The sequence below is a fragment of the Crocuta crocuta genome, unplaced genomic scaffold (assembly GCF_008692635.1).
Source record: "Crocuta crocuta isolate KB4526 unplaced genomic scaffold, BGI_CrCroc_1.0 scaffold318, whole genome shotgun sequence".
NCBI classification, from domain to species: domain Eukaryota; kingdom Metazoa; phylum Chordata; class Mammalia; order Carnivora; family Hyaenidae; genus Crocuta; species Crocuta crocuta.
Window position 1 is genome coordinate 3,980,149 of NW_027531425.1, and position 22,448 is coordinate 4,002,596.

Genomic DNA, 22,448 nt, shown 5'->3' on the forward strand with positions numbered 1-22,448 from the left:
TACAGCCAGAGAACTAAGAAGTCCATCTCCAGGAATCTTCTCTTTGTCCCCAAAACTGCTGGGCGCCTAGGAGAGGGGCTTAGGGCCCAGGGGCCCCTCCTGTAGGCTGAGGGTGGCAGGAAAGCCTGGGGCTCTGGTGGTGGGATTTTCCCCCCAGCCCTTCAGGGGACCGCCCCCAAGGAGCCTGAGGCAGGCACACCCTCCACCGAGTCACTCACCCTGGAATGTGGGAGAACCGGCTTCTAGCCCCAGGACTGCTCACATGCTCCCCTGCCCTGGAGGACACCTGGCTAAGGCTCCAGAGGGTGGGATGAGAAGGATGTAGAAAGAATGAGAAAGGATATCAGCTCCTTTGCCTTCACAGGGCTTCACAAAAGAAATGGGGCTGAGATAAGGAATCTCTGTAGGCTAGCACCTTATCTCCAAGTATTAATGCCTTCAGTAGCCCAATCGCAGGTGATGTTATGAATGGTAGGTGGGAAAGACTTCAGTTTGAGGGCAGAGGTGGAGTGGGGAGAAGGTTCTAGGATAGAGGTCAGAGGAGCTGTGGAGTAGGAGGCAGAGGCCTTTCCTGCCAATGGCAAGAAGACCCCCTCGGCCCTCCCCACGAGCTTGCAGGGACAATGGCACAGCCTCATCTTTCGGGAATGGGATGGCCAGAGCATTGCCTCCCAGCCCTATAAAGGGACAGGCACATCCAGTAGGACCGCTGGGTGGCAAAGGTGGTGAGCAGGGCGGGTGACACAGCTCAGGATCCCCGTGCTGCCCAGGGTGAGGGCTCACAAAGTTAGTGTGCTCCAAGAGCGGCTGTCGGAGGAAGACCTTCCAGCCTCCTGCTTCCACGGTGACCCTTCGCCATTACTATTACGAGAACTTTCATGCCATTCGTTCTTGTGCAAACAAGGGAAGACAGCCACTGGTCTCAGAGCGGATAGGTCAGACCCCAAGCTGGGGAGTAGGCGGGGCATCTCGATAGCGCTAAAATCACCCTTGCCCAGGGAGTATCGCCAGAACAGTCCGGAAAGAACTGTGGAGACAGTTTGCCATCAAAAAGTGTCATGGCCTAGAGAAGCTCTGATAGTCCTGGGCCTCCAGGTCCCTCTCCTCAGACCCAAAGTTCTCTCTCTGCTGGTGAAGCTCTGGGGGACAGAGGCCTCACCTGCCTGCCACCTGGTCACCACCATTCCCTGACTCTGGCTAAGAGCAAGAACAAATCTATTTAAGTGGTGACGCTGTGTTTTCTTTCCCAACCCATATGCAGGGAAGGGAGGCCTGAATGGAAAACCTCAAAGCCAAGGACATGGCCACAAAGGGAGACTCGGTTGGGAGTGCTTTGTATTCCTGTGCCTGAAAGGCAGCTTCAATATATTTAAATATTTCTTCACAACTCTCTTCTCACCCCACACCCCCAACCCAAGCTGCTAGCTGCTTAGATCCCCGTGTTGAAACCAGGAAAGCAGAACTTAGTGCCAAAGTTCTGAGCAGACTCTATTTATTACACTGTTAAAATACTTACGCAGGATCAGAAGCAGGGGAGGCCTAGTGAAGCCCCAGGGATGGCGAGAAGGCCAGAGAAAAATCACTAAGTGACACATTTTCTAAGCAGTGGAACAGAGGAACAGGAATGGCCACAGGTGGGGAATTTAGCTGCCTTCACAGGGAGCTGGGATGAAGTTCATTTGCTACAGGCGTGCTACTGCCATACTGCCCTGTATTTTTCCATCTCTGGGAGTGTGGGAGCCCTACCTCCTGAGCCTAGGGGTTCCCTACGGACGGGGAAACACTGTCAGCCCCTTGGGGCGCCCGCTGTGACCTTCTCAGAACATTTGCCCAAAGAGGGCATGTACAGAAGCAGATAGTTCAGTCATTTGGCTTGTAACTCCGACTTAAATACTTTTCACTTAAAAAGATTTATTAAAATAAAGATTAAACCTGGGAAAAAAAAGAATTTCCAGAATGCAATCCTTTGCATAGTACTTCAAGAATCAGAAAAGAAAAGGAAAGAAAAGGAGAGGGAAGAGGAGGGAAGAGAAAGGACCAGAAAACCCTCTCTGCTCTTCCCGGAGAGTGGGGAGCGGGGAGAAGCCCCATCACCACAGCCGGCAGCCGGCACCACAGCTGGCACTGAGAGCTGTGGAAGGTTCTCTGGTCTCAGGACTTCCCAGGCCAGAGAAGTCCCCACCAGAGCAAAGGCCCAGGAGTCACAGCCACCAAGCCAGAGAACAGATTTTTCCAAGGGTGTGTAAACTTCAGGAATTTGACCGGAGAACCGGAATTCGGGAACGGTATTCTGAAGAGGCAGAGGCCATGCCCGTGAGCCTCTAGCTGCCCTTGGGTGCCACGATCTGCTGGACATAGTTGACAACGTTGCTGTGGAGCTGGGGGGCGGTGGCCGTGAAGGTCTCCTTGGCAAGGCTCTGGGCCACCTCGCTGCCACCCATCATTGCATGGTACAGCGGAAGGGTGTACTTCTGTTTCCCCTGCAAGAAACGCACACACACGCACGGCCTAAGCAGGCTGCTCCAGGAGTCCGCACAGCCCCTGGCCCCAGCCCCGCTCTAGCAGCTCATCTCATCAGGTGCCAGGAGGGATGCGGGCATCAGTGCTGGTATGAGCAGGGCATTTTCCTGGGGCCAAAGATCCATGAGGGAAGATCTTAAGTCTTCACAGTCCGGGAGAGCACAGGGTGGTCTACACACAACAAAGCAAACGAGGAGGGCAGGCACATGGGGCTCCAAACCTAGGAGGCTGTAAGTGCTGAGCCACCAAGCTAAGAGCCAGAAACAAAGGCCATGGCACATAAAAATTGAGGGCCACGTGAGGCCCAACTGCGGTCAAGCACAAGGAAAGCCACAAGTCAAGTCCACAGGAGCATGAGACAGCCACGTCACAACGCTCCTGAGCTCCAGAGGCCTGGAGAGGCCCACAGAGGGCCCAGAACACCTGCAGAACGGAGCGCAGTTCCCATCACAAACAGGTGTGGGCATCGGGGCACCGCTTTGTACCCAGCCCCACCTGCCCCCAGCGGCGCAGGCTCCTGCTGCCGCCTGAGCCCTCCCAGGTCACGGGCTTCCCTTCTGCTCTTCTCTCCGGTCCTCCGGCTCCTCCCCGCAAGACCAGCCCTCCAGTCTCGCTTTACCTTTGTTCTCAGTTTAGGGTTAGCTCTGACTGGGTTTACCCCTCAGGGCGCACCAGGTGATCTGGGAAAAAGGTCCCCAAACCTNCCTTTCCTGCCCGCCCGCCCTCCCCCTTTTGCTCAGGAGAAGGGCAGAGAACGAGGCTCTACCCACAGGACCACTGCCAGTAAGGCTGTGCAGCCCACCGCGTACCTTGAGGGGGACAAGGAGGTGGGGCTCACCTACCTGGCTCTGTAGGAATGCCTTCACTTTCCAGAAATCCTCCTGGTGGTCATTCTTAATGACGATCTGGCCCCATCGAAGTCGGAGCTCCGCATTCTGGGAGTTGGAGATCTTTGGGTAAGTTTCTCCCAGTTTTTTCACATTCCCTGAAAAGAGGAACCGGGTTTTTAATGGCTGTTTCATCAGAGCCATGTGCCAGAGGCCAAACTCTACTCTCAGCAGACACCATGTGTCTGCCCATGGGCACTCCGGGGGCACCGGGAATGATGTCAAGCGGGTTCCCAGCCACCCATTCTATGCTCATCCTGCTCATCTTATGCTCTGAAAGGGTAATGTCCTATTTTCAAATTTACCTTAATTTTTAAGGCTCTTCCATTAAAACTCCCCTTAATATAATTATAGGCTTTCTGCCGTCAGCCTGTCCGCTGAATAAAGCACAGGTATCCCCCTAAGATGCCCCGCGTCCCATTTTTCCTCCCGGCACCACCAACTGCTAACAGTCACCTCGGCTTTCACTTTTTGTCTTTACAACACCTCTGGGTGACTGTTATTTCTGGCTGAGCAGCAACATAGCATTACTGGCTGAGAGCTTCCAAATCCCACCTCCAGTGGTTACTGGCCATGTGACCTAATTGTGCTCAAGTTCATTCTCCATTAGTTGGGGTTTACAACCGCAGCAGCTAGGCTCACAGTAGTTAGGAGGACTCAATGACCTCAGATGTAAAGAGCTGAGAATTACCTACCAACCCCAAGGGCTCAGGGAATGAGAGGCTTTATTATTCTGTTCCCCCAGGCATTTGCATGTAGGACTTACGTCACCTGGTGATGTCTGGTGATGTGTTCCTCGTGAAGAGCTTGCATCCACCTGCTAACACCTGGCAGGCGCCTAGGGGCAGGCATTGCAACTGCTTCCCTCCCAGTCCCCCTCCAGCCGCTGACACAAAGCCCTGTACACAAGGAACCTTGATTTATCGGACTGATTTATCCCATTTTTTCTTACCAGGAGGCAGAGGGGATTTCTGGAGGATCTTATCGAGGAAGTAAACCAGCTGGTAGGTCTTCCAGGTGGAAATGCTCACAGCTTCAATGGCCTTCATGTCCAGCTCCTTGGTCACCCACAGCTGGGCCAGCTCATCAGCAGGCTTCATAAGTGAGTCCCCAGGGGAGAGGTCAGGGAGGTAGGGGGGCCAGCCAGGGGTGTTCAGCCACCGAACAAACTCAAAACCTGTTTGGTAGAAGGAGAGAAGGTACTGTCGGAATTCTCTGGCAGCATCAAGGTCAACTTGCTCCAGCAACAATGAAACCTCAAGCTCCTGTCCACCTCCGTCCATCCCAAACTACTTCCCTAACGCCTGACGTCACTTCCGCACACAACTACCTGCTCCAGTCAGGTCCACTTATATGGAGACCTAGATTGTTAGAGTCAGACTGGACTGCCCCCTTTTCTACTGCAACTCTCGTTTTTGCTCCAAATGAACACTGTGCTGTCAGAACCAAGTGGATGCTTTCCTAGTGTCAATCAAGTTCACGTCCTCCTTCGGATGACCAGAACAGCACGGTGTGGGAGCTCTTGGGCTCTAGGACTAAGCTATCGGGGCTCCTATCTCCGCTCTGCCATTAACTAGCTGGGAGGCCGAGGGCATGTTACTTCACCTCTCTGTGCCTCAGTTTTATCTGTAAAATGATAAAAGGCAGGGTAGGAGGCCCTTAGTTGGCAGTGGCGAGGATTAAATAAGCAAATACACATTACGAGCCTAGCATGCTGCCTGGTGCATAGTGAGCACTCAGCAATTATTAACTTTCATTAGCCACAGAGTCTCATGACCTTGAAGTGCGGGCCTCTGGGCAGAGAGTAGGTGCTCCAGGCCTGACCTGTCCCGGCTGTCAGGGGGGAGCTGACTTGACCAGCCCAATGATGGACTGATTCAGGGTCAGCACAGCATGAAGCAGGGGTACATCTGGTGGGCTGCCTCATCCGTGACAGGCCACAGTCTACTCTTAGGAAGCAGTGTCTCCCCAGCTGAGATCAGGCTGCAGGTGTGTTGTATATGTGCAGGTGTGAGGAAAATGAGGACAGAGAGAAGAGATGGAGGAAACAAAGTGGAGAAAAATGAGGCCAAGAGTAGAGTCATTCTTATGGAACAAGGCCTGTCTGCCACTTACTACGTGACTTCGTGACTTCGGTTTAGCACTTTCCCATCCCTGCTTATCTTCCCAGATGCGAATTAGCCATGATTCTCTACTGTCTTCTAGAAGCCTGTAGGCCAGCACCTCTGCTCACCTGGAATGGTATCCACTCTCCTCTTCTTCAGCTCAGGGAAGTATTCCAAGTAGAATTCTAGAAAGTCATCAGCTAAGATACTTTGGAATTTGAATTCATTAACATAGGCCTGTAGGGAGGGAGGTACTTTTCAGCCCTTCTGGGTCCCATGGGGAGCAGAGTCCCTCTGTTCCTTGGGTTTTCCTCCAACTCCCTTGTCCCCCCGGCCCCTGCCTCTACCCCCATACTCTGGCCCAGCTGGTTTCTCGGCATGTCCTCCTTTACCCCTCATCTCCAAGTTGACTATACCTTGAGGAAATTGTCAAACTGATCCTGATCACCCACCAAGTGGGCCAGGTATGAGACAAAGCAGAAGCCTTTCTCATAGGGGGTCTCATTGTAGGTATCATCGGGGTCGACACCTAGCAGAGAAAGCAGACACTTGTAACCTGTCACCTTCATTGTTCTTCTCCAGGTCCACAGTCAAAGAGTAGTTATGGAAGAGATCAGAATTCAGTGTCCCTAGGTTCAGCAAGGCCAGGAATGTTTCCAGATCCATCTTGGCCTCTCTCAAACCACTTCAAAGTCGATCTTAAAGGGTCACTAACTATGGACCTAATAAGAGAACAAAGCAGCAACCTCCCAGGGGAACTGGCACGTTTCCTTATCCCTGGGATTGCTCTGCTCCAGCGGGTTCCATTGACTCCTAGGACTGAGCACAGGGCTCGGTGCCTCTTCTGCTGGTCACCACCTGCACTCACAACCTCCCCTCCCAGAGCAGCTGGTTATTTCTACGAATGTTCTGGACCAAAATAAACTAATTACCAGTCTACAAGGAGTTCATTTTCATGGTCACTGGCATCAAGGAACGTGAGTTTAAATTGGACAAAAAGGTTTTAGATTAGTCACACACGGGACTAAGGAAAAATGTTAGAAAATAAAGACACATGACCTTGGACAAGTCATCTGACTTGTTGGGTGCTCACTCATATAATCCATAAAATAAGGCCAACACTTAATCCACAAAACCACAAGTCTGACTTGATAGAAGATGAATGGCAGAGAGCCTATAAAATGATATGGGCCTGCACAAATGCAGAGCAATGGTATAGTCATTAGTAACTGCACAAAACTGGAAAGAAATCCCATCTGGCTGGAATGGCTTGGGTTGAGTCTGCCTAGAGGCCAGGGAATGGCTACAAAGAGCTCTGGAGGGCTCCTCCTTCCCAAGGAGAGTATTCAAGCTGATCAACACAAAGCTCAAAATAATTTGGGGCTCCAAGCTCAATTTAGGGGAAGGGAGAGTCAGACAGAAGAGCCTCCTGGACCTGGTTCAATCTTCACTCGGAGCTTGTTGAGTGGGTTTTCCTCGCCAGTGATGTCCATGTGCTGTCGAAGCAGAGCTCGCCCAGTTGCAGCTTCTAAGCAGGTGTACGCAGAGCCTGGGGCAAACAGAAACCTTAGGTCTCAAGAAAGGTTAACACCACGTCCAAGTACACTTTCTGGAGAGAAGAGGGTTGCTGCCCCCTTGTGGCCACAAGAACAATGATGGATAACTGAGGCTTAATATCCTTACCCTCCTGGGGATCCCAGGGCAAGAAGGGTCAGCGACAGAGAACCTGACTCAGCTCCTAGGTCTTGTTGCTTTGGCCTAAGCTAGGACTTGGTTAGCTCATCCCTGCACACGAGGATGAGGGAAACTCACACCTTTTCCTCTGTTACCTTTCCCTATCAATATATTTTTATTTCTAGAGATATTAATTTGATTTTCTATAAAAACAGTTTGTAGAGGGGGATGCTTAGATGGCTCAGTCGATTAAGTGTCTGCCTTTGGCTCAGGTCATGATCTCATGGTTCGTGGGTTCGAACCCTGCATCAAGATCTCTGCTGTTCACACAGAGCCTGCTTTGGATCCTCTGTCCCCCTGTCTCTGCCCCTCCCCCGCTTACTCAAAAATAAACAAATAAAAAAAAAAAGAACAGATTAAAGGGACAGTCAGTCAGGTAAGTGTCCAACTCCTGATACCGACTCAGGTCAGGATCTCACGGTTGTGAGATCAAGCCCTATGTTGGGCCCTGCATTGAGCATGGGACTTGCTTGGGATTCTCTTTCTCTCTCTCTCTCTCTCCCTCCCCCTTTCTCTCTCTCTACCCCTCCCCTGCTCATTCTCTCTCTCTCTGAAATAAACTTAAAAAAAAGATGTGAGCCACTAAAAAATAAAAATAAAGATTATATTCATTTGACTGTTCCTGTCAGACAAGATAAACAGCCACACACAATTTTTCTAAGGGTCTCTATACCTCCTCTGGTTCTGAGGGAATGGTTGAGGGAAGGGGACGAGGCTGTGGACCAGCCACCTCTGACACTCACAAGGTGCTCTGACACGGGATCTAACCTCTTTAAGCCTCAATTTCTTCATCTGTGTGGAGGGTGATAATATTTGCTTGCAGGATTCTTAGCAGCTGATTAAGGTATTCACAAATAGGCTCTTGCTCTATACACTCTGGATGAAAGTGTAAATTTGCACAAACTTTCCCGGAGGCAATGGACAATGTGTGCTAACAAGCCTTTAAAATGGTCAGATCCCAGGGCACCTGGGTGGCTCAGTAGGTTAAACGTCTGACTTCAGCCCAGGTCATGATCTCAGGTTCGTGGGTTTGAGCCCTGCGTCGGGCTCTGTGCTGACAGCTAGGTCAGAGCCTGGAGCCTGTCTTCAGATTCTGTGTCTCCCTCTCTCTCTGACCCTCCCCTGTTCATCCTGTCTCTATCTCTCTCTCAAAAATAAATAAAACATTTAAAAAAAGATAATCCAGAAATTATCTCTATTGAGGAATTTATCTCTAATGAGACCATCTGAGTTATGTGTGAACAGTCAGATATAAAAATATTTGTTAAAATATTCTGGGAAAACTGAAAATAACCTAACAATTGGAGATTGGTTAAATAAATTAAGAAATGTCCATACCATGCAGCTATAAAATTTAATGACTTGGGGAAAATGTTTAACTTTATTAAGTTAAAAAAGAAAAAGGCAGTTTTAAGGTCTGATGATTCACACATATGCACAGAAAAATGTTTGAAAGTATATATTACATTGTCTCTGAACAGTAAGATTATGGATAAACGCACTGTTATCCCATGTACATCAAAAGAGATTTAGATGAGAAATAGTAAAAATATAAATGTTTTTTTTCACAGTATCTGATCTACATCAGGTTTTTGATAATGAGACAATGTTGAGAAAAGATTTCAAAAGCCCACCTGGGCTCAATTTGGGGTTCTGTCCTCACCTGCTAAGTGGCTTGGGCACATTTCTTACACTTTTTGAGTCACAGTGAACTCATATATAAAATGGAAATAATATCTCTTTTAGCAGCCTATGGTAAAATTATTAAATGATGTATTAAAAAAATTTTTTTACCATATGTTTGCACATATAGGAGGATTAGTAGGAACTTAACGGAGGACCATGGGGGAGAAGGGGAAAAATAGTGGGGGAGAGGGAGGGAGGCAAACCATGAGAAATTCTTGAATGCCGAGAACAAACCAAGGGCTGATGGGTGTTGGGGGGAAGGGGGTGATTGGCATGGAGGAGGGCACTTGTGGGAATGAGCACTGGGTGTTATTTGGAAACCAACTTGACAATAAACTTTAAAAATAAATTTTTTTTAAATGTTTATTTTTCAGAGAGAGAGAGAGAGTGAGCAAGGAAGGGACAGAGAGAGGGAGACACAGAATCTGAAGCAGGCTCCAGGCTCTGAGCTGTCAGCACAGAGACCAGGGCTCAGGGCTCAAACCCATGAACCGCGAGATCATGACCTGAGCCGAAGTCAGACACTTAACCAACTGAGACACCCAGGTGCCCCTTAAATGATGTGTTTTTAATAAGGTGCCTAGGACAGAGCTGGTATGTAGCTGTTCGATAGAAGGTACCATTATAATGGTCTTACGATTCATTCACAAAAGTTTTTTATTTTTATTTACTTATTCTCAATATTTTATTTTTAAGTAATCTCTACACCAAACGTGGGGCTTGAACACACAACCCCGAGATCAGGATTTGTATGCTCTGATTGAGCCAGCCCGGCGCCCCTGATTCATTCATAAAATTTGTTAATTTTAATTAGTTAATTCATAAAATTAGTTCACCCAGATAGTTAGCTATCTGGGTGAACAGCCCTGGGCAACTCTTCCCCAGGGGCGGCCCAGCTGCTGGGAGAACAGAGCATCAGGTGTGGCTTCAGCTTCGATGAGGGGGTCCTTTCACTGTTAGGTCCCCTATCAGTTCATTCAGTTAACATGCAGTCTGTGAGAGTCCCTTTTCCCAATGTGCCTACTGATGTAGAGACACACAACAAAGTGGGGATCATGCACTTAGAAGGAACATTTGTCTAGAGCCGCCCCTCCGTGGCCTCTCACCAGAACTTCCTGCACTACTCCTCCTCCCTTCATGCCCGCTTATGTCCTGAAACTCCAAACGAGACCACATTGGCCTCACCGGCTAAGGAATCGGGCCTCTAGGAGAAGGAGGGCACCCGAGAGCTGGCTTACCAAAGAGGACGGTGGAGATCCTCCTCTGGGCATACATGGTGAAACCTTCATTGAGCCAGAATTCACCCCAGTTGGCATTGGTGACCAGATTCCCAAACCAACTGTGGGAGATCTCATGGATGATGACATCGGCCAAGGAGCGGTCCCCTGCTAGCAGGCAGGGGGTGACAAAGGTCAGACAAGGGTTCTCCATTCCTCCAAATGGAAAGGATGGGGGCATGAAGAGCAGGTCATACCTGCCAAGAAAGCAGGACGTCACACACAGGCCTTGCCTCCCCAGCCATGACCCTCAGTCCTGACAGACGCAGCCATTGAACAGGCGGCAGACAGCGTTGGGCGCTGTGCCGAGGTGATGGCCAGGTTCCTCAGGCCCCTGGCCAACTCGCTGGGGCTTCCCTCTGCCCGGGTTGTGCTCTTGTGGAGGCGGCTCCCTGAGACCTGGTCCCCATTCCCCTTCCCACCAGGGGATGGGCACAGTCAGCTCTGTCATAGCTCACTGGCGGTCCACTTGGGGTCATGGAGACCTAATGGAGCCTTTCATCTGAGGAGGCTGATGTCTGAAGTTGTCAAAGGAAAGAATGAGAGTGTGTGGCTGCTTTTAGTGACCAGGAAAGTAAGTCAACAAAGGTCCCCTGACAGTGTTTCCTGATCTGCACTCTTAGCGGCTGGAAGACACATTTTTATCACTTCAATAGCCTTTCTCTCAGGGTCCCCTCCTCAGCAATGATGAATGAGGCCTGGCTTCTCCCTTCCTCCTCCCCTTCCTTTCCTTTCCTTTTGGGATGTGGGAACTTGGCTCTAGAAAACAGAGGGAGAAGAAGGAGCACCAGAAGGAAGAGAAGGGGAATCCGGAGACTCAAGTCTAACAAAAGACATTAGAGTCAATGTGATACCACACCTTCCCCAGACGTAGGGTCCAAAAAGTTTCTCTCCTGTTGCCAGGAAGTCTTCTATCACCCCGTTATACTCCTCCTCGGCATTCTTGATCAGGCAGGGCTCAGCCCACACCCGGCTCCTAAAGACAAAAGCACAGAGAAAGCAGAACAATGTTTGGAGCCCTATCATGGAGACCTGATCCCGCAAGCACCTGTTGAAAACTGGCCGTCTCCTATTCAAGCCAAGTGAATGGGACATGGCCAGCCGCGGAGACAGGAGATGCCAGATCAGATCGCCTGCGTGGCTCCAAGAGATAGATAAATGAGATCCACAGAGTACGTGGAAGTGGCGGCCTCCTGTGCGACAGACTCAAACCCATGCTGCTAGAATTTTATGTCTCCAACATTGACTGTGACCTTGCAAATATCACTGACCTCTCTGAGCCTCAGTTCCCTCATCTGGAAAAAGAGTGGTAAAGATGAAATAAGACAGCATATAAAAGCCCTTTATACAATGGCTTATACAATAAATGCTGGTTTCCTTCTCCCCACTCTCAGGAGACCTGATGCGGGGCTTGAACTCATGAGCCATGAGATTGTGACCTGAGCCCAAGTTGGACACTTAACTGACTGAGCCACCCAGGTGCCCCCATGAGAGCATTTTCTACCAATAAGTAGTATTATCAGATTGAGTCGTAAGGGATGGCTCTAGCTGTGGTACCCAGAAAATACCTTAAATTACAACAGTGAGTATCCCCAAGTAACGGATGTAGAAGAATGGGTCTAATCGACAACCCTGGGCAACACCAGCACGCGTGGGGTTGGGCAGAGCAGAACCCACAAAGGAGACCAGAAGGGACAAACCAGGAGTCCAGGAACCAGGACGGAATCGTGTCGTGAAGGCCAGAGGAGGATCAGCAAAGGCAAAAGAACGAGAGCGGGACATGAAGACAAGGACTGAAGAGCGGCCAGTGTGCTCTCCAGCTTGAGGCCAGGGCCTCTCTTACTATAGGAGTTTCTGTGCAGTGACACCGGAAGGTGCTGGATTCCAGCGGGTCCAGCCAGTGAATGGGGGCTGGGTGAGCATATACACCACTCGTCTAAGCAACGTGGCAAAGAAGGGAAGCAGAAGCAGCGTGCTAGAAGGGAATGTGGAGTCAAGGAGTTTGAGTTTTGCTTTGTTTTTGAGCTAGGAGAAACAGAAACATGGTTAGGGGTTGGAAGGAAAGAGCCAGTTTGGGGGGGATAGGGGAGAAAGGCGACACATTTGAGGAGCAAGGGGTAAACAATGAAGCAAGGCCTCACGGGATTTGGTGGGGGTGGGGGAGCAATGACGATTCCGAAGAAGAGATTTGGCTTAAACAGAAGAAGAGACCCCTTTCCAGAGTCCAGAGGGAAAAGAGGGAGGGATGAAAGCAGATGAAGATGACTTTTTATGTGGAAAACAGGAAGTGGACATAACCATATTTGAGAAATTAAATATTTTCAATAAAGAAGTAAGGTCTGGTGTTTGAATAGGAAAGCTGAAAAGTCTTCCTTTAAATCTTCTCTTACCTTTCCCTTCCCCTCCCCTCCTCTCCCCTTTCCTTCCTTACCTCCCTGAGCTAGAAAGGTAAATCAAAGGACTGCTGAGCAATATTGAAAGCATGTTTGTAGTTAAAGATTACATTTGTTATATTTTCCTGGGAAACCACATGTCTATTTCGGCTTTTTAAGCAATTTTTAAATGTTTATTTATTTTAAAAATTTTCTTAATGTGTGGTTTTTTTTTTTAATTTATTTCTGAGAGAGAGAGAGAGAGAGACAGCGAGCGTGAGCAGGGGAGGATCAGAGAGAGAGGGAGACACAGAATCTGAAACAGGCTCCAGGCTCTGAGCTATCAGCACAGAGCCCGACACGGGGCTCGAACCCATGAACCGTGAGATCATGACCTGAGCCGAAGTTGGACGCTTAACCGATTGAGCCACCCAAGCACCCCTAATGTTTATTTATTTTTGAGAGAGAGAGAGAATGACAGAGTGTGAGTGGGGGAGGGGCAGAGAGAGAGGGAGACACAGAATCTGAAACAGGCTCCAGGCTCTGAGCTGTCAGCACAAAGCCTGACACAGGGCTCAAACCCACCAACTATGAGATTATGACCTGAGCCGAAGTCGGACGCTGAACCGATTGAGCCACCCAGGCGCCCTGTCTCTTTCAACTTTTTTTTTTCCCAATTTTTCACCAAAAAACCCAGAAATGTGTAGAAGAATCAGTAGGCACAGCTGTGTTACTTCTCCTCTCAGACCCCCAGGTACAGAAGAAAGAGAAAAGGGGATGGTAGGACCTGGGGCCAGAAGTTACAGCAGCGGGACAGCGCGCAAGGTGGCCTGGGATGCTGGTAAGAGGTGATCAACCCCACACCTGGGCCATGGAGAGAAGAGGGGCCGGGTCACGAGACGCTGGCTGCCTGGGAAGAAAAGCACAGCTTTCAGGAAGAAGGGCCTCCGGGCACTTGAGAAGCAGAGATAGTGGGAGTGAGGCCACCGGAGGGCTGGAAGGTTCGGAGGGTGGGGTCAGAGAATAAATGAGGCGAAGGTATTTAAAATTTCTGTTACAGCACAGCACATGATAACGCCCATGGCCAGGACTTAGACTGTCATGTGCCCATAGTGTGGGGGGGCTGAATCAGGTGGAGAAGGCTCCCTGGAGAGAGGAGGTCAAGAAACCCCGAAGTCACCTTCAACCCGGGGTGTTGGGACAAGTAATCCAGATGGAGAAAAAAGTCACCAAAAATGATGTGACGGCACCAGGCTGAGGAAAGACGATGACATAGGAGTCAAAATCTTCAAGGAACTGCTTTGTGATCAGCTTGGATATCACAACTAGCAAAGCCCTTAAACCCAGGCTACTTCAGTGTGCTACAACAAGAAGGCTAAGGTCGGGCTAGACAGGGGACATCCAGGATACTCCCACCAGTATATTGATTTCTGCCAGAAGAAACTGGAATGTTCTCAGTCAAGCCGGAATTTTTATTACCAGTGGTCTGGTGCAACGAGCACTGGATGTGCAATGGAAACGCGTGGAATGGAATTCTGGCTCTGCCAACGGTGTGACGTTGCGCAAGCAGTTCTACCTGAAGCCTCAGTTGGCTTATCTGAAAGATGGAGACAATACGGTCTCCCTCAGTGAGGTTATATAAGGGTTACAGGAAAAGCGATGACCGGAATATGCCCACTATCTCTTCTGCCCAGGGTTTCCCCCCTGTGGTAGCAGGGACTGGGATGGGTTGCAAAGTTTGCTAGAAGACCCTGTCATCCTGCATACCCTCACAAGACCCTCAGATGTGCGGCAAAGACGAACTAGTTGACTGACTAACAGGGGAAGGAATGAGTCACTATTACCAGTTACATGGATTCTATCCCCTGGATTGAGGTACTCTCTTGTCATTTTATTACAGAGGGTTCAAAAAAAAATCATCATTCTCCGGTGTGTTTGGAATACATTATTCCCTCATTTCTCATTAATAGTTCATACTCATACTAACAGAACCCTAGTAAGAGTAAAGTCTCTGAAATGACATTCTTTTAAGGGGTGCCTGAGAGGCTCAGTCAACTGAGCTCATCTGACTCTTGATATCGGCTCAGGGCAGGATCTTGCAGTCCTTGAGATGGAGCCTCGAGTCGGGCTCTATGCTGACAGTGCAGAGTCTGCTTGGGATTCTCTCTCCTCTGTCCTTCTCCTGCTTGCTCTTTCTCTTTCTCTCTCTCAAAATAAAGCATTAAAAAATTAACATATTGAAAATAATAATAATAAAACGACAGTCCTTTGCTTATCTCTTTTCCTGTCAATTGCAAAGTGGACATTCCTTTGGTTAGCCACTGCCCTATCTGTCGGGAGGACAGCCCTTCATGAAGGAAGAGACTTAGTCTTTCAGGACCAGTGTGGTCTCGAGTGTGTGTGCTGGAAGCAGAGGCCAAGGGCATCCCATTATCATTCTCCCTGAAACCCAGGGGCTAAGATGCACAATTGAGCCCAGCTACCAAGTCTGAGGCTTGTGCAATACTGCCAAGGACACCAGCACCTCCAGGAACTGAGAGCAGACCCAGGAAACATACCACACCTTTACTGTCCAGCCTTGGATCATTTTACATCAGGATTACACTGTGCTGGCCCCAAAAAACCTATACTCCTGGGCAAGTTTCCTTCTGTAGGAAACCTTACAAAATCCTTACTTATCTCCATGAAACCCATCTAACTTCACGGAGGTCTCTCTGTCACCAGGGGTTCAGGTTTATGCATCTGGAGCAGACAAAAAAAGAGCTTCCACTTTCTTCTCCAGGGGGAAACAATGACATCAAAGCTGTATATTTCCAGGAATTACATGCTAGATAAAATGGGGAGATTCAGTACAAAGATCATGAAGCAAATACAATGGCTAGAAGGGAACTCAGAACTTAAAGATACCAATAACGGCCAATCTTCTGAAACACACTCCACAAGGTGGCCCAGGACAGCAGCTACCACTAGCAGGTCTGATGAGCTCATTCCAGACAGCAGGATTATAGAACGGGAGGGAGAGAGGGAAGGAGGAAGGGAAGGGAGAAAAAGAGCACTTTCTCCCGCTGTATTCATACCACACGCTTCTCGGCTGCAGATCAGAGAGGACGCAAGACTGTCCCAGGGACCATCGCCCTGGGACCACTGGTCAGAGACCCCCTCAGCTTGAGGTCAGTCCAACCTTGCCTGTGGGGGTCTTTGTCTCCTACCTGGGTCCAACTTCCGCCGAAACCAGATCTCCAATGGCCAAAGCTATCAGATAGGAGGGGATGGGCTGACACATCTGGAAGAAGAACTTATTTGGACCTCTCTTCTCCCAGGTGTTAGCACTCATCACAGCTGTGAAGCCATCTGGGACCTGGCAACAGAGAAAGCTTAGGAGATTTTACCTGGACAGAGTCTCCTTTTGATTAGCTTAAGGGGCAGCACGGCGGGCAACCTGCATGGTGACATCAATGACCTGGAGCCCATCTTGGGGAACACAAAGGTTTCAAGACACTAAACTTGTGCTGAGCTGATGAGATTTAACAAAAATAAAATTTCTGTACTTGAAGGAATTCTGCAGAGGTGCCACTGGATAGGCATAACAGTTTACCAGCTGCAATGTGGCCAGACAGATCTGGAGTTATATTTTCAACCCCAAGGGCAAGTACATTTAACCTTAGACCTCTTACCTCAATAAGAGCTGAATATGTGCATTTCACTGCAGGAGTGTCAAAGCAAGGGAAGAAGGCCCTGTTTAGGACAGCCTGGCCCTGGGTGTAGACAAAAGGCTTCTCCTTTCCTGCGGTCTGCTCCGGAGCCAGCCAGCAAACCTAAAAGAATAAAAAGACCATTTCAAAACTGATACCCCCTGTGTGAGCTCAGTCCAGCCAGGGAAAATGAGTTGGCTGGCATGGGAGAATTTTAGGGAATCCTTACAGTCCTTCTGCCAGCAATCTGGCCCTAACTGTGAAGCTCTCTCCTACTGTGTATTTAATCCACCCAGGAATCCATGCCAAGGTATGGTATCTGCTTCACATGGAAGAAACACCACAAAGGGTCTATTCCTCACTGTTTCCCATTAGGCATCTCAAGAATTCCAGACATGGCCTTGGATACCTGGGTGGCTCAGTTGGTTAAGAATTCCAGAGATGGCCTCTGACCGTGGCAAACTGTCTTCCTCTTCTGAGTCTTTCACACTGTAGTTGTTTCTCATCCAAAAAAACAGAACAGGGGTGCCTGGGTGGCTCAATCGGTTAAGCGTCCAACTTGGGCTCAGGTCATGATCTCGCAGTGAGTTAGAGCCCTGCATAGGGCTCTGTGCTGATAGCTCAGAGGCTGGAGCCTGCTTTGGATTCTGTGTGTGTGTGTCTCTCTCTGTGTGCTCCCCCCCCACCCTGCCCCCAGCTCCTGTTCTTTCTCTCTCTTGAAATTAAATAAACATTAGAAAAAAAAAACAATAAGGAAGCAGCTGTAGTTGAACTTGTGATAGAAGACACAGAAAAGCAGAAGTGAAATGGGAGGAGTCTGTGATTAATATGTATTCTCCAAGGGTATCTGGGTGGCTCACTCCATTAAGTGGCAGACTCTTGGTTTTGGCTCAGGTCATGATCTCAAGGTTTGTGAGTTCAAGTCCTGCACTGGGTTCTGTGCTGACAGCACCAAGCCTACTTGAGATTCTCTCTCTCCTTCTTTCTGCCCCTCCCCCGACTCACATTTTCTCACTCTCAAAATAAATAAACAAAAAAATTTTCTTAAAAAGAAGTGTTCTCCATTCCTGAAACTAAAACTTACTCTTTCAGAATAAATGTATTTTATATTATAGACACTGGTTATATATAGTTCTTTTTTAAAAGATTTTTAAAAAGATTTTTAAGTAATCTCTGTACCCAATGTGGGGCTCAAACTTACAACCCTGAGATCAAGAGTCACACATTCCACTGACTGAGCCAGTGAGGCACCCTGGCTATATACAATTCTTCATTTGTNCTGGGTTCTGTGCTGACAGCACCAAGCCTACTTGAGATTCTCTCTCTCCTTCTTTCTGCCCCTCCCCCGACTCACATTTTCTCACTCTCAAAATAAATAAACAAAAAAATTTTCTTAAAAAAAAGTGTTCTCCATTCCTGAAACTAAAACTTACTCTTTCAGAATAAATGTATTTTATATTATAGACACTGGTTATATATAGTTCTTTTTTAAAAGATTTTTAAAAAGATTTTTAAGTAATCTCTGTACCCAATGTGGGGCTCAAACTTACAACCCTGAGATCAAGAGTCACACATTCCACTGACTGAGCCAGTGAGGCACCCTGGCTATATACAATTCTTCATTTGTTTTCTGTTAGCCTTTTACCAAGAACAAATCTGAATGGTTATTACAAACCCAATTTTTGCCTACAGCAAAAAGTTCACTTATAACATAGATATAACTNGGGGGGTGGGGGGAGAGGATAGGTCAGCACTAAATGCCATTTAGAATTTAGAAAAGGATTAGGTGAATCCAGGGAGCAAAATTTTCTGGCTGAAAGGTGAGGAGGACTGAGATGGTTGGAAAGGAAAGGAGAAGACATTCTTAAGCAGGTGGACAGAACATGAAGAAAGGCACAGATGAACGGTCTCTGGGAGCTGGTGGTAGGTTCCAGAGACAGAGGTGGGAGGCATGCCTCGGCAGGTGCACTTTGAAAGGCTTTGAACACAGGTGTCTGAGACCTACTTTTAAGAGGCATAAGGACGCCACATGGAGATGCTTTTTCTTTGTTTGAGATTTGTGTGTATGTGTGTGAAGATTTTAATGAGTCTCCTTCCAAAGAGTATAGTACAGATGGAAAGAAGGAGAAAGAAACAGCACATGGTATTTCTGTGGACTGGAGAAACCAGCACTACTTTAGCCAGATGAGTGAGGTCAACCCCAGACAGTCACAAATCATTGTGACACTATGTACTCGCGTTATGATGTGATGAACACGGCACTCTACTTTTGTGACCCTCCACTAAATGTTGCTGTGAACCTAAAACAGCTGTAAAAAATAAACTTTTAATTTTTTTATTTTTTAATAACCCCAATCTGATCATGGGAAAAACAGATAAATTCCAACAGAGAAGCATCCTACAATATATCTGGCCAATACTCCTCAAAACTGTCAAGGCCATCAAAAACAAGGAAAGTCTGAGAAATTGTCATAGCCAAGGGGAGCCTAAGGATACACGATAGCTAATATAGCTAATATACTGTGGTATGGTATTCTTGATGCGATCCTGGAACAGAAAAAGATACTAAGTAAAAACAAAGAAAAGCTGAAAAAGACTATGAACTTGAGTTAAATATACTGTATCAGTATTGGTTCATTAATTGCAACAAAGGTATCATACTTGTAAAACGCTAAGTGCTAAGCGGGGAAACTGTGTGGAGGGGTATACGGAAATTCTGTACTATCCGCTCACTTGTCTCGCTAATCTAAACTTTTTAAAAATCCTGTTAATGAAAGAAATTTAATGAGTTGATAGGGAGAGCCAACACATTGCATTCACCAGGCACCAGGCACTGTAGTAGGCACTTACACAAAGACAATGCATTTAACTTCTGTCTAACTCCTAGCCTAGTACCTGGCACAACTTAGTAGATACTGGTCATCCCCTCCACCATACCATCATTTCTTATTCATCACCTTTGGTTAAGGTTTTTTGTTGTTTGTTTAGAACAACACAGAGGAGAGAATAGGAGCCTGGAATACAAGGACTCTTGAACTTGTCTGAAGAGTCTAAAGTCAGGGAGAGGCTGCCACCTACAGTGATTAAGGTGATAGTCCTCACTTGGGATGGTGGCAATGAGAAGGAATACATACAAATGCCTTTAATGCAGACCTCCACAGGGCAAAGGGCAGTTCTTTGTAAAGTATGGATCTTTACTGTTCTGTCTCTATGAAAGCTATTTCTTTTTGATTTTTTTTAAATGTTTTTTATTTATTTCTAGGAGAGAGAGAGAGAGACAGCGTGAGCAGGGGAGGGTCAGAGAGAGAGGGAGTCGCAGACTGAAACAGGCTCCAGGCTCTGAGCTGGCAGTCAGCACAGAGCCCGACGCGGGGCTCAAACCCATGAACCGCAAGATCATGACCTAAGCGAAAGTCGGACGCTTAACCGACTAAGCCACCCAGGCGCCCCCCTTTTGGTTTTTTTTTGTAAGTTCACTTATTTATTTTTGGGAGAGGGAAAGAAAGAGAGCGCACAAGTACAAGCACCCAAATTGGGAAAGACAGAGAGAGAGAGAGAGAGAGAGAGAATCCTAGGCAGGCTCTACTCTCTCCTCACAGAGCAGGAGTCAGAGACGGGGCAGGAAGCGGGGCTCAGTTTCACCAGCCCATGAGATCATGACCTGAGCAGAAATCAAGAAGTCAGCTGCTCAACCGACTGAGTCACCCAGGATCCCCTCCTTTTGTTGTTTAATCTGAGGTGCCACTTTCAGTAGGCAAGTTCAGAGAGGGCTTAATTTTTCCAGTTATTCTGTTGAATTCCTAGTTCCTGCCCCAAACCAGAAACCAGAACATGACAAAGCAACCAAACATAATTAAAGATATTATGTTGCCCTTGGAGGGTTTTTCCTTTGCCTTAGAAGTCAATTTGCATTCCTTCCTTTAAAAGGATTTTTTTTTAATGTTTTATTTACTTCCGAGAGAGAGAGAGAGAGAGAGAGAGAGAGAGATACAGAATCTGAAACAGGCTCCAGGCCCTGAGCTAGCAGTTAGCACAGAGCCCGATGTGGGGCTCGAACCCATGAACAGTGAGATCATAACCTGAGCAAAGTTAGAGGCTTAACCCACTGAGCCACTCAGGCTCCCCTGGACTTTTCCTTTTTTAAACAAGTTCTACCACAGGTTCATTTACTCCCTGAATAGAGAAAGATGGAAACAGAACTGCCCTTTGAGCCAGCTCTAAGAGTGAAAGGGAACTGCTAGCTAGATAAGTAAACTGTCTGTAGGCCAGCAGCCTGCCCTGAAACTTGTAAGCCACCCTAAGGAGAGACTAGCAGCAACCACAATCTCAGGGCTGCCTGTGAAGGAGTTTGTGACTTTTACAAATGTAAGCCACATGACCATCCGTCCTTTTATATCATTTGTCCCCCATCAACAGCAAGAGGGCCAGGTTATTACAAAGCCTAGTACATCCTCATTGCATTTCTCACTTGTACTCAAATTCTTCCCTTAATCAAATCTAGAACTTTGCAAAAGAAAACATAAATAACTATGGGGGTTCGGGATTAGTTCAGCCTAGGGAGGCACTACAAGAGCACTTTGGAACAAAGGGCTGAGTCAGCATCCAGGCTAATTAGCCGGCCTTGTCCAGGGCTGCCATAAAGGGAAAAAACTGGGTAGCTCGTTATCAGGGACCTAGGCCCCAAAGCCCCGTGAAACAGTAAATTCGGTTTAAAAATAGCTCGTTATCCAGAAAGCCGCCTAGGCTAAGGTTTCCTCTGCAGGCAGACCTGGCGACCAGCCAGGGCTGAGTGATGAGGGGGAAACAACGTGGACAGGCCACCACAGTCGCTAGGGAGGAGAGGCAGGAAGGGTGGAAAGATCGAAGGGTGCGCAGCACGGCGGCTGGCCTGAAGCCACAGGAGGGAAAGCGGGGCAGCCTGGAAAGACGGCGCGCTCCGGGCGCGAGGCGTGCCCCGGGGCGCTCCGAGGCCCCTCTCCAGCGGGGCGGAAGCGTCTATCTTCTCCTTTCTCCCGGGGTGGGGGTGAGTGCCGGCCCGGAGGCCAGCTCGGAGGGCGGGAAGGGCGGGCAGGAAGGGGCCGGGTGAGGCCGGCGGCGGGACCGCGCAGGGGGGCGAACTCACCCCTGGCCCCTCCCCGACGCGGTAGGTGAGCAGAACCTGGAAGCGCTCGCCTGCCGGGCAGGGCTGCGGAAGGGCCACGCACAGGGCCTGGCCGTAGTGCGAGAAGGGCTGCGTCCGGAAGGGCACGGGCTCCGTGGGCTGCTCCTCCGCGCCGGACCGCTGTCGCCGCAGCGCCGCCGCCGTCACCTCGAGGCACGGGTGCGAGTCGAGCCGCAGCTCGGTGGCGCCCTCGGGCGCCAGGCAGCACAGCTCCAGGACCGCGGTGCCGCTCAAATTCCGGCTGCCCGGGCCCGGCCCCGGAGGCCCGAACTCGGCCCGCAGGTCCAGGTGCAAGTGCAGCACCTTGAAAGCCCGGAAATTGGAGGCCGAGGCCACGTCCACCGCCTGCGCCGAGCGCAGCGGCCGCGGGGCCGCGCAGCAGCTGCTCGGAGCCCCGTCGCTCGCCATGGTCCCACAGCGCCGTTGAGCGAGCGCGGGGAATCCCACCGGCTCCGCGGACTGCAGCGGGAAGCCCCGCCTCCAGCGCCCTGCCCCGCTGCAGGCTCCGCCCCTCCGACCACGCCCCCAGGGAGACCCGGGCTGGGTCACGCCCCTCTCCAAAAACGTGAGATCTGACCACACACCTCTCCCTTGCTCACCAAGGCTCCACTCTTCCAGCTTTATACGAGGTACCTCTGGACTTTGGAAAGAAGGTACAGCGGGATAATTTGGTCCACATTTGCCCAAATCGTACTGCGATGTTACAGTAGTCCGATTGGCAGTACCTTTCTCTGCTGACGTTTCAGTTTCCTAATCTTCCAGGAAGGTAGCAGAATGTAGATTGAGCCCTGGATCGGAAGAGTCAAGAGTTCAAGATCTCACATTCTGAGCTCGACCAATTATTAGGACTGTGTGTCATCTTGGGCAAATCACTGTTAACAAAGATGAATCTCTCCAAGCCCCTTTCTGGACCTATTAGATAGTAGTAATATCTATCTCACGAGTTAATTGTGGGAACTCAATGGGGGTAATCTGTCTAAGCACACTTGGTAAACACAGAATTCCTCACCAGAT

At 49.0% G+C, this 22,448-nt stretch overlaps 1 protein-coding gene across 1 annotated transcript; it reads right to left on the reverse strand.

The window, feature by feature from the left end:
• Positions 1 to 1,891: 1,891 nt before the first annotated feature.
• On the reverse strand, positions 1,892 to 21,896 carry RNPEP (arginyl aminopeptidase). Its single transcript, XM_077771995.1, has 11 exons — positions 21,396 to 21,896; positions 16,256 to 16,396; positions 15,791 to 15,939; positions 11,069 to 11,185; positions 10,171 to 10,406; positions 6,948 to 7,061; positions 5,929 to 6,041; positions 5,641 to 5,749; positions 4,360 to 4,584; positions 3,363 to 3,505; positions 1,892 to 2,480 (listed from the first exon to the last, which is right to left on the reverse strand). The coding sequence occupies exons 1-11, from the start codon at positions 21,840 to 21,842 to the stop codon at positions 2,322 to 2,324; spliced, it is 1,953 nt and encodes a 650-aa protein (XP_077628121.1). The 5' UTR covers positions 21,843 to 21,896; the 3' UTR covers positions 1,892 to 2,321.
• Between the last annotated feature and the right edge of the window lie 552 nt (positions 21,897 to 22,448).

Excerpts from the sequence above, each read along its gene's own strand:
- RNPEP (XM_077771995.1), bottom strand. The coding sequence starts at position 21,842 with ATGGCGAGCGACGGGGCTCCGAGCAGCTGCTGCGCGGCCCCGCGGCCG. Across the intron at positions 16,397-21,395 it reads GCGTCGGGGAGGGGCCAGGG|GTTTGCTGGCTGGCTCCGGA; the intron begins GTGAGTTCGCCC and ends TTATTCTTTTAG. Across the intron at positions 15,940-16,255 it reads CATATTCAGCTCTTATTGAG|GTCCCAGATGGCTTCACAGC; the intron begins GTAAGAGGTCTA and ends CTCTGTTGCCAG.